This window comes from Condylostylus longicornis, unplaced genomic scaffold (genome assembly GCF_029603195.1).
Source record: "Condylostylus longicornis isolate FDR11 unplaced genomic scaffold, ASM2960319v2 ptg000212l, whole genome shotgun sequence".
Lineage (NCBI taxonomy): Eukaryota > Metazoa > Arthropoda > Insecta > Diptera > Dolichopodidae > Condylostylus > Condylostylus longicornis.
Genome location: NW_026578179.1, coordinates 116,716 through 129,832, shown reverse-complemented (window position 1 = coordinate 129,832; position 13,117 = coordinate 116,716). Strand labels below are relative to the sequence as shown.

Genomic DNA, 13,117 nt, shown 5'->3' with positions numbered 1-13,117 from the left:
TAAACGCAGAAAGCTAACGGTAAATTCCATGACATTAAAAAATATATTTATTTTTCTTAACTCACACAAGTAAACCTTAAAATCGAGTATTATGTCAACCCCTCTTTATATTAATTTTTGCTTTATTTCAAAGACTGCATGTATGCATCATCCTAAATATATGCAATCCTAGAAATAGTTTTGTATATAAGTGAAAATAATTTTAATAGTGTGATAGGTATACATAGACTGTATTTAAAAGCAGAATTTTCATTTGTTAAAGGGAAAAGTGCTACAATACAAACCATTGGTTTGACCCAACTTTATTTAATTTTTATTTGCAAGTTTCTTATGGTATTATCACTACTTTAAAACACAAAAAAAACTACTTGCAAAGATAATGTGCTAGCTAGTTTTTCATAATGTAACATAAGCTTAAAGGAAAAATTTCTATGCCTGTGCACACATAAAAGTTGAAATATTTTATTTATTCAAATACGAATTTCAAATTATCGTGAGTAAAAGCTTCTATTATATAGTTATTTGTGAGTTTTGGTTTCCGTGCCCAATTTAGGTTAGAACAAGCAAAAACGTTTCAGTTGGTATAAACTGACTGTACTTTGATAATCTGAGTTTATAAATTTGTTTTTGAAATATCTAGAACTAGATTTCATTGTTAAATAGCAATTACTCGAACCTGTCATACTACTCAATAAAAATTATATGGATATTAAGTTTAACCACAACTTATTAAGTCTAACGACAGTTCTTATTAAGATAAGAACTGTCAAAATGTCAACAAATACTCACATCGTATCTTGCAATCAGTGCAACAAAAAAATTAATCCTAGGCATAATATAGGACTGATTTGTGATGGAGAATGTAAGAAACTGTTCTGTATTCAATGTACAGGAGTAGCTAATGAAGTGGCCCGGGAACTCGCTACCGATGAGGAAAAATTTTGGCTTTGCACCTCATGTAAGTCAAAACGTAAGACGAGAAAATCGATGGGCGCACAACAGATTGATTCATCTTATAAGCAAACAATTAAGAACAAAGTAGATGAAACTCCGGTATCAAAAAACATAAATAGTAAACTGGAGCTGATAATAAAAAATCAAAATTCCCAAGGCGAAGATTTAAACAAACTGCAAAAGGAACTTATGGAACTCAAAAATCTTATCAATGATCTCATTGACGATAACTTACGTCTTAAAAATGAAAACACCCTTCTGAAAGAAGATATTGAGCAACTTAAACAGAAGAGATACAGAAAATGTATTGAAGTATGCGGCGTAACTAAAACCAATGATGAGAACCCAAAAGCTATTATAAAAACCATATCACAGAACATTGGAGTTGAATTAGAAGATAATGACATCGAGGAGATTTACAGAATGAGAAATTCGTCTACAAAATCAGGTGAGCCGGAAAAAATTATGGTTAAATTTAACAAAGTTGAAACTAAGCTTAACATATTAAAATCTGCAAAAAAAGCTAAGCTAACAATAGAAATATTTGATAAACAAATAGATAATAGGAATAATTTTATCTTTATTAATGAAAGACTTACGAAATATTTTAATAGACTATATAAACAAGCTAGAGACTCAAAAAAAAGAAAAATTATTCAATACGCATGGGTGCGAAGTGGCAATATATTTATTAGGGTGACAGATAATAGTCCGATTATAAAGATTCTTTCCGAGACTAGTTTAAATGTTCAATAATACTTATAGTTATAGATTGCCAACAAAAACCCATGTTAAAACAAATATATATAACATATGTGATGTACATTTTGATGACTTGAATTCCCTAAAAATCATGTATTTAAATGCGAGAAGCTTAAAGAATAAGCTAGATGATTTAAAATATATGTTGGATGTACTAAAATCGACTGTCCATATATTAGTTGTGTCTGAAACTTGGTTTATTGACAGCAGAGAAAATGATACGAAGAAACCAAAGGATGATCCCATAAAAATAAAAAACTACTACGGTTTCTTCTCAAGTAGAACATCTAGAAGAGGGGGTGGAGTAGCAATATTTATACATGAGCACATTCAATTTAATATGACACCATTTGTTAATTATTGTGACGAAATCAATAGTTTATTAAGTATTACATTGAGTCATAATAAACAAAATATAAACATTACAGCAGTGTATAGGCCACCAATTCTTGTTTCAAATCAAGTTAATATGTTTCTTCGAAAACTGGAATCGCATCTAGAAAACCTAAAATCAATCAAATCAATTATTGTAGGAGATTTTAACCTGAATACGTTTAATACTTACGATAATAATGTAAAGAATTACAAAATGATAGTTGAGTCTAATGGCTTTGCGTTTTGCCACAAAGAAGTAACTCGACCAATTTCCCAGAGTTGTATTGATCATGTCCTAAGTAATAATCTGAATAACGACATCAACTTATCCATGTTTCACCATGATGTCTCTGACCATATTGGCATTTTAATTGAATTAAAATTTGATTTTACAAAAACACAAAATATTAATAGTAATTGGCAAATAAAAAAGATTTTTTATACTAAAGTAAAAACAACATTAAACAGCTGTTGCGTAAGTTCACTTGACATAAATAATACAGCGACTGAACTGACATCTACAATACAAAATGCAATTAGTAGTGCGACCGTTGTAACAAAATCGAAATGTAGTAAAACAAACTACTCAGAACCATGGATAGATTTTGAATGCATTAGCTTAATTGAAAGGGAAAATTATTGGTACAAAAAATATTTGAATAATAGAAACTGTGAACATTTAAAAAATAAATATAAATACTGGGCAAATAAAGCAACTGCTACTAAGAGAAAAAAAAGAGCTGAATATGACTATAACCAATTTCAAAAAGCTGGAAGTGATCCAAAAAAACAGTGGATGTATGCAAAAAAATTAATAACTGGCAGAGCTTGCAAAAAAAATGAATTTTTTGACAGTTCTGAACTTAACGAAAGTAAGAGAATCCAAAAGCTTAATCAGTTCAATCATTTTTACGCTACAATAGGTGAATCTATGGCAAAGCAATTTAACAAGTTATATGTTCCAAAAAACAGATCAAATAAACAGTTTAGATTTAGAAAAATTAGTATAACAGAATGTAAAAAGTTAATTGACGGTCTAGCTAATACAAACTGTATGGGCACAGACGGAATTCCCCAAATGGTATTTAAAATTTGCAAAGAGGAACTTGCGGCAAGTTTAACTAAATTAGTGAATTTGTCTATATCCACCGGTACAATGCCGAACATACTTAAAATAAGCAGAATAGTGCCAATATATAAAAATAAAGGAAACAAAGATGATATACAAAATTTTAGGCCAATAGCTATTTCGTCAGTTCTGAGTAAAATTATTGAAACAGAAATTAACAATCAGCTTGTATACTACTTGAACAACGCAAACCTTATGTCAAGCAGGCAATATGGATTCAAACAGAAGTCTAGCACACAAGCAGCGCTTTTTGATGTAGTATCAGAAATACAATCTGGAATCGACAAGAAAAAAAGAGTAGCAGCTGTGTTTTTTGATGTTAGTAAGGCCTTCGATTCTGTTGATAGAAACATTCTATTAAGAATTTTATTTGAAAATGGAATTAAAGGAAACGAGCATAATTGGTTCAAAAGCTACCTGTCAAACAGACTACAGTGTGCTGAATGTGAGAATACAAGAAGTGATCTAGAAAATACAACTTACGGAGTAATACAGGGAAGTTCACTTGGTCCTACGCTGTTTGCCTGTTATCTAAGTAGTCTACTGGATGTAAAAATACGTGGTAAGCAATTTATGTATGCTGATGATTTGGCAATAATTTATGCTGAAAATAACCATCAAAAACTACAACAAACTATCAAGCAAGACTTAGAACTAATCAAAGATTGGATGGAATATCATAAATTAACTATTAATACTAATTAGACCAAGGTCATTTTATTTAAAAATAAATACAATGAGAAACTAGATATTGAATATGATAGCCATAAAATTGAAAATATAAATAAGTATAACTATCTAGGTGTTATACTACATGATAATCTAGATTGGAAAGAACAAATTAATGGACAAATAAAAAAAAGAAGAAGAATTGCTGGCTTATTCAGAATTTTATCAAACAGATTACCTTATAAACTAAAAAGGTCTCTTTACTTTGCACTATTTCATTCAACTACCATGTACGCAGTTCAAATTTGGGGAAATGCATATAATATAGACTTAGAACTATTACAACGAGTCCAAAACAAAGCAACTAAAAACTTATACGGTTATGAAAGTAGAAAATCAACTAGAGAAATACACAAAATACATGAAATATTGCCAATTAAATTGTTTATTGAAAGTAAGTTAGCTACGCATGTACACCTAATGATGACGAAAAACACGAATACCAATATCGAAACTATATTTAATAGCTTGGTGCATTCACACTTCACAAGAACAGCTGGTAACATCAGAATTATATCATCTAATGTCAGATTTAATAATTTGGACACAGTATACAATTTAGCATATAAAATATATAACAATCTACCTGCTGAATTGAAAAGTCATACACTAATAAATAGATTTAAACAACATATTAACACATACTATATAAATAAAATATAAGAGTTTTATTAGAATTATTAGTCGTCAAAATGTTTAATCAAAATAAATTATCATATACAATATTGTTAGTTAAACCAAATATTACTCATTTTGTTATTGTTATGAATTAATTATTGCACTATTTGAAGGATAAAATTTTGTACTGATATTTGACAGTTATTTATAAGAATTTTTTGTAATTATACTCTTTACGAGCTTAAAGCTCATTTTGAGATTGGATGAATAAATTGAAAATTGAATTGAAATTGAATTAACCTATAAGTGGACAAACGACTGATCAGTTTAATAAATCTAGCCTTAATATGTTTCCAAATATTTAAAATTTTCTTTTGGAGTTGTATGGCAACTACCCGAACCTGTTAAGTAATTCCACGAAAACTTCAAGGAAATATGAATGTATGTATGTACACAAATCTATATGCACTATTAAAATTCCTACACATCGTTGAAGTGTTCATATCTAATTTGATTTCATTTCATTTTGCTCATATTAATTATTTTAAGTAAAAATATAAGTATATATGTACTTAACTAAAATATATTCTTTCAGTTTTAAAAAGTATTATTTAAACAATATGTAATGGAACATATTGTTTAAATAATACATACATACGAACAAACTTTTCGAGGACTTTCGATGGCATTAAAGTGTACCTCTATTAAGAGCTAAATTTACATTAATATTTTAGTTAACTTTCAATTCAAAATACTTGTAAAATAATTTTTTTGTAAATAATATATAATAAGGTAATTGTAAATAATGAATTTTGCAAAAAAGGAATAAATAAATAGTAATAAAAAAAAATAATAAAAAATGGGAATGGAAAACTCTGTATATAGATTGAATTTCTAAAATTTTTGGAAACTTATCCTAATGAAAATTTATTTTGAATGATAACTTTCCTCTTTTCGCGATTTTTTTTGCAAATATCGAAATAAAACTCTAAAATTTATTAATATAAAAATCTTTTTAAGTATTTTTATATAAATGAATGAAAAAAATTAAATCACAACAGGATGTGAAAATTTTTTCCCTTCATATAAACTCTATACAATTTTTTAAAAACCATAAAAGGAAAATGAAAATTGCTTCCTCTACGCGATAGTCTTATATTGACTAGTACAGTGCTTTGAAAATAGAAAAAAATAAATTCATGCTTTTAAATTTTGATAGTGCATTTCTTTGTAGCATTTGTAAATAGCGCCAACAAAAACAGCGTAAATCTAATTTTTCTTACAAATTTCCAAAAAGGATTTTCGATATGTCCAGTATCCAGTATCAAATTGGAATGTATTAAAAAGATAAATTAATAATTGGGATAAATAAAACTAACCCTTATTTCGCTGAAATAAGATTGACAAAATTATTCATTACTATATCTCTTGGAAATTTATATGTAATTGTTTGTTTGATTCAAAATAATATGATATATTGCTAAAGCAATGCTATTGTATCTATTTTATATTCCTCGTGAGTTTTAATGACAATACAACATTTCGCCAACGACGTCCAGTGACCAATATTGCATTTAATATAAAATATATTTGAATGAAGTTAAGTTTATAATTCTATTATATATTCAAATATATAATAGAATTTTCTATTATATATTCATTTGCCAGCCCATTCAATTTTTTTTCTTAAAAAACTTAATTTTTGTTAGTAAATAAACTAATTACCTCCAAAAACTCTTGGATTGCTTTATATTAAAGTATTTGAAATGTAAAAATAATAATTGTGAATTGCAATTCGGCAGTAAACGAATTGAAATTTAATAATCTATTAGCAAACAAGCAATACATGCAATATATTACGCATAGGAGTTATGTTTTCTCAGAAAAGTTCAGCAAACTTTTTTTTCTATTAAAGTTCAAGAATTAAAACAATAATAAAAAAAGTAAAAAAGACTCTATTGTTATCTCTGTGGTTGTTTCATATACATTATGAATTATGTTTCATTTACGAATTATATTTTGTTATATGATTTAATTTAATTTAAAGAAAATTTCTGAAATTTTTATACTGAAAAAAGCGCATATTTTAAGTGGTCATAAACCATTTCGATGACCATATTTCTGCTTTGTAAATAAAATATTTGATAACTCGTACTATTTGTTCAAAATAGAAACAATTTTTATTTATATATAAGTAACATAAACAAATTTCAATAATTCTTATATTAAGAAGCTCCAAAATTATTTCAATTATATGGATAAAATAAAACTGAAAGGCATATAATGTATAGCAATTTTGATATATGATTGTTGTAATAAGGAATAGCTCTTTTAGTAATAGCCCTGTATTGTTTTCGAAATCAAGTGAGGTTGAATAAAAAATTAATTGAAAAATGAAAATAAAATAAATACAACTTTATCGGTTTTTAAATAAAAACAGTACCAAATGAAAAAGAATTTATTTTTAATCTGTTATAAATATTTCTCAGTTCCTTGAAAATAATTTTGAATTGGACTAAAAAATGTATACGACATTATTCTAGCTCATTTACAAATTTCTTTTACTCCAAATAGATAATTTATTCCCATAAACAGCTCAAAAGGAGGACTAATTTGAAATAATTGTATTTCAAAAACCTTTTAAAAATAAAAATAAGGGGATAAGAAATACATTTGTATGGAAATAAGCCATAAAGCCAAATTATAATAAAACCATAAACATAATTTTGAATGTTTGAAAAAAGGAAATGGCTTAATAGGCTTATAAAATTTTTGCCTTAAACCTGTATACACTCTTTACGACACGATTATACGAATAAGATATATTATTCAAACATATTATGAGAATTGAATTGCGAACAAGTGCTGCCAAATTACCATTTTTATGGTACTTGTACCATATTTTAGATATTTTTACCAAGAAAAAATTTGACTTGTGATGGTACGTTTATTGTTGATACCGCAATATAAATAATCAATATATAATATCGATACCTTACCTTAGATTATAGTTGTAATCAATATCTAAAAACACAGGTAGGTTAAGTTCAACCTTCTGATCTCAGGAGGTTTGCGGAAGTGCCTACTTCAGTCAGGAAAATGCGGAAAATAGGGTCAGCTAACGAAGACCTGACTAAACTTTTTCTTTATTTGAAAAATTTATTTCTGTATGTTTACCCCTGTGATTTAATAATTATGTGCTTAAAATTTATTTCTATATGATAAACCACAGTTTTGAACATTACTCAATTTATACTGAAAGCTAAAAAAAAATTAGTTATGAAGCTTTAAAAAAAATATGTAGCTAAAAGTGTTGCGAATTTTTTCAAACTATTATAACAATATTTTTTTGGAAATTTCAGACTACCACGCTACCCATTACACTACGCAGTACCTTGAATTTCCCTTTATAATTCTATATTTTATTCATATTTCGTATAACTCTTCAAAAACCATCCTATTTTACATTAAACATATACAGCTACTTCTCAGGTGTCAAAAAGTGCGGGTACTTCTAGAAGGGCTAGAGACATGGGACAAAAGGCATTAGATAGGGTTTTGCCTCTAGCGTCCCAGAAAAAGCATTAATTCCACAGTCCCCCTTCACCCCGTCCCAAGATGCTTTATGATCGTTTTTTAAAAAGTGGTACTACATCCTGTAGGGGTAATTTTTATTTACTTTTGGAGGTATAAATATTGTATGTAAATTCATAATTGGAAGTGTGAGTTATAACAAAAAGTGAACACTTTCTTAAGAAAATTGTAAAGTTTTAATAAAATCTATGTTGTTTTATAATAAGTATGTATGTACGCATTTAGTTATGTATTCTTTTCGCGATCTGCTGCAAAATGTATTAGTAAGCAAAACATAAGTGCACATTAAATTTCTTGACAATTTATTTTTAGGACAAAATTTTATAAGAAAATGTAATTCTATTGCATTAAACTTTTTACAAATAGGATATTTCTAAAAAAAATATTTAGAACGGAAATTCGTTGATATTCATTTGTAAATTGTAATTTCTTATTTTGAAAAAATAAAATTATCAATAAAAAAAACTTAATCTGGCAAATCGCATTTTTCAGGGTTCGACCTGGGACTTTTTGCATAGAAATCATATGCTATACGCATATTACCCTATATAGTATTCGTTTTATTCGTATGTATTATAAAATCCAAATACATACGTGCATGGATTTTAGTAGCGAATTATTTTATGCGTATACGGTAATTAATTGTCGCTTAAAGTGCTTATTGTCAAAGGTACTTACGATTTTATGCGACATAACTCAAAGCGAGGTACTAAAATAAATTACTCAAAAGATATTAGATCTCAAACGAACTAATTATGTACTTTTTCGTAATTATTTTTAAAAGCATTTCTTATTTTAAGTTTTATCTTGTAAAATATTAGGAAAAAAACATATCTATATGTATATTATGGGTGTGTTTTTGAAAAAGAAAGTAAACTTAAAATATGTCAGACACAGAATGAAAAATAATTTCAAAACTGCAAACATAATACTTGCAAGGCCTGCAATGCAACCACACACGACTAGTTATATATGAAGATCTTGTTATAATTATAAATTAGTTATAAGAACAGCAGTATTGTTATTATTGGATTTTTTTTTGATAAATATGAACATAATGAAAAAAAAATTTAGGTTTTTGTGCTGTTCAAATTTAAGGTAAATCAATGCTTAAAAAAACTTAATTTCATTTATGTATATAATCTGAAAATATAAATTTTTTCTATAATTATCATAATTATCATAAATTAATAATAATAACAGATGTGTGAGGTCTATTAAATATTGTTATTTTATTGTATTCCTAAAGAATGTCATAAAATAAAAACGTATAAATATAATTATCGCGTAAATAGCTACGTGCATTATATTTATTTCTAAATTTTTATAGCCATCCTTTCGACTGGTCAGTCATTCTTAAATCAAATCATGTAAATAAAAATACCTGCCGCAGTATAACTAAAAATATCTGCTGCAGTATAACTAAAAATATCTGTTTCAATTTCAACATCCTCTTCACTATAATATGATATCAGCTGAAGAGTTAAAAACTTTTAAAAGCAAAAAAAAATTTTTTTGCGGTCTTTGAAAATTAGGCTACAATTTTTGTTATCTATCCAAGCGAAAATCAATAAGCTAGAAATTTTTTTAAATTTTCACAAAGTATTTACTATAGGAAATAATAGAATATTTAATTTTGGTGTGATAAACGGTAATTCTAAGAGCTTTAATATAATTTCACCAGCAATTGCAAGTTCGAATTAAAACTTTACGAGTTCTTATGGTACCTTTCAAAGTAATTTAACCATATCCCTTTCAGATTTCTCAAACAACCAAATATTAAAAATTGGAATGAGTTTTCGAGAATTGACACATTAACGTGTTTCTATTTAGGTTTTATTCAATCTTCAGCGATTTTATTATTCTCTGTAAGGTATAAACTGAACCCTAGAAAAACATGTATGTAAGTATATGCATGCCATTGTGTATTTGGTTTTAATGCCGTTAACGAAAAGAACTTATTAGTTCAAATAATATATTTCAAATAGGTAGCAGTAAAATTAAGCATTACAATTTGAAGGATTGATTGCAGAATTGATATCATAATTTTCATGTATAAGATTCTTAATTTTAAAGCAGCTTACAATTACTGCAAAACGGGTTTTACATTTTTTGTTGGAAATCATACCCAGTTCGGTAAGGCATTTAAAGATGAAAGAAAAAGAGAAGAAAATCAGCTTTGATAAAGTGCGTATGTAGCGCACGAAATATATTAGCAAAAAATAAAAAAAAGTATTTAATTCCGAATAAAAGGAAGTTTTCTTTTCATACCAATAAAAAAAAAAGAATTATATTTCGGATAAATTATCAACCATTGAAAAAAAAAATTTTTGATTAAAGATGCAACTTTACGGTTATCGAAATTACAAATTCACAGCCGAAAATAAAAATTGATAAAAAATTTCTATTGATTATCTTTAAGAGAAATGTCTAATGGTTATTTTTTGTTGCATGACTTTCGAACTTATTACAATTTATTTATATGAAGGAAAAATCTGAGGCTTTTTTCAACAGATTTATGCAATTGGCTAGATTAGCACAATACGCTATTCGTGTATAAACGCAAAAAAATGAAATTATATAATACTTAAAACCCAAAAAAAAGTATGATAACATTACTATCAAAATAAAGGAAACAAATTCACAAATAAATGTAATAAAATAATTATATGCTTGTCACAATAACACGTTTTACTGGAAAATCTATTACAGATAGAAAAATGTTATATAGGTTAACTTTGAGCTCTTATCGTACCGTCTCGAAAAAAATAATAACAGAACTTTTCGAGTAATTTCGAGATTTAAAAACTATTGCTCAAATCAAATTAATTGAAAGACCAAACGTAAAGAACAATCAATCGCCCCTAAAACCAGCTCCTGGTGATAGCTCTATGTTGTATGATTCTGAAGCTATAAGCATTTATTTATATGCAAGAAAAGACCGGTACCTTTTTTTTTCAACAGTACAGGCTTTTTTTCTCGAAAACGAGCACATCTTACCGCTCACACCAACCCCCACCACCATACCCATACAGTATTTTTCTGGAAATTGATCAAAGACTCATCCCCGAAATTATTTACCAGCTTATGAGAAACACTCTGTATACACGTCTGTGAATTTACAAAAAATATTAATTTTTTTGTTTATTTAAATTTTATGCATTTTTTCATTATTATTACAAATTCTTATGTTGCTATTGTTACTGATATTATGCAGGGAGGTATGTGAGTATTACTTTGTTACATTATATTATGTTGCCGCATATTAATCGGGTTAAGTTGTTATGAAACTGGTTTTTCAAAATAGGTTAAAATTTTTTTTGGTATAATTGAAAAAGTTTAAAATTGCCAAAAAATATATGAATACTTTTAAATAATAAAATATCCATGAAAAAGAAAGAAACACATATAATTGTAATTTTTAACCATCGTGCCGAATTTATCTTAGACTTCTTGACTTATTTTCTACGTGCTTTAAAACATAGTAAGAAAGAAAAACTAACTATATACATACATCTTTCAAAAGTCAGTTGCATATATTATAATATATATAAAGATACAACTATGAGATATATAAGATATACTTTCAAATGAAAATTATTAAATTGAAAATATATTCATATATATTGATATAAATAAATACGTACATTTTCATTATGTAAAACATATTTTTATGCTACTAAAATAGGCATAGGTACTACTTTCACTCTGAAATGAAGGCTTTTCAAGAACACGCTCTCTTAGTAGAAAAATTGAAGAGACTCAAATTTTCGGTTAGAAATATAACTATTGCCATCTGGAAACGGTTTCCGTGTGCTGTTTAGTTGGTACCAAAAAATTAAATGGCGAAGTATAGGGGTAATTCGATAGTCGCCAAAAAGAACGAACTAAAGGAGTATAGGGAACGATATTCAAACATCACGCTTCTTTCTTATGTATATGCGTATATATTAATGTAGTTCTTATATATATTATATATATTAATAACATTTTTGCTGCTATTTATTTTAATTTATTAATAAAAAAATTTGCATATTATAAATGAATTTGCAATCACAACATTTCATGTCGAAATTGTATTAAGCATTTTCAAGCAATTGGTTTAAGAACAACTGAAAAGTAATATGAACTAACTGGATTTTCATGTAACTTTCAACAAAGAAAAAAATTAAAATAAAGAAATATTATTTGCATGAAAATGACAGTTATTGTTAACCGTAAAAAAAACAAACGCTGTATAAATTTCTTTTAAATTTTGTCAAAACTTTTTAATTACTGATACCGCTTAACAGTTATTAACAGTTTTAGAAGAACTTCCCGTTTTAAAATTTTTATATGGTTTAATATGAAAATATAAAAATTATTCTGGTTTAATATAATTTATTTATTTAATTTTGTCTTTTTTTTAAATTCTTAAACATTGGCTGAAAAAAAAATAAAAAAAAGATTTGTTTACATTTTCCTAACCATAATATTAAAATTAACGGGAAAATTAATTTTTTATTCATGAAGAACAAAGCAAAAAGTAATATAATTTATAGTTAATTCTCATTACATGCCTTCTTAGTGTACATCATTTAAATTATGCAGTAATTCAACGATTGTTTTACTTTTTTAAAATTTATTACTAAAGGCTTTATTTTGTTTGTTATGGTTTTTATTGGATATTTCGATACTTTCTATTAATAGTAGTTACAATTTTTATACCTAACATTAGATAATAATTAATTAATATTGTTTTATATTATGTGCATATATCACAATATTTGTATCTCGTGGCAAATTGAACCAAAATCATTTTAGATGGTTACTTTTGTTATAGCCGGATGAACTTTTCGCGCCTTTTATATGTCCCTGTTATTGAATTAGCAATGAATATTTAAAAATTTATTAAATTTTTCTGCAGGCTCGATTTTCTCATCTTCGTAAAGTAATTTTAACTTTTGAATTATCGCG

At 26.7% G+C, this 13,117-nt stretch overlaps 1 protein-coding gene across 1 annotated transcript; it reads left to right on the top strand.

Moving 5' to 3' along the window:
* The first annotated feature begins 771 nt into the window (after positions 1-771).
* Positions 772-1,710, top strand: LOC129616460 (uncharacterized). The gene has a single exon (XM_055532083.1). The coding sequence runs from the start codon at positions 772-774 to the stop codon at positions 1,708-1,710; it is 939 nt and encodes a 312-aa protein (XP_055388058.1).
* Positions 1,711-13,117: the final 11,407 nt, after the last annotated feature.

What these genes read in the sequence shown, in the direction of transcription:
- LOC129616460 (XM_055532083.1), top strand. Translation starts at nt 772, where the DNA reads ATGTCAACAAATACTCACATCGTATCTTGCAATCAGTGCAACAAAAAA.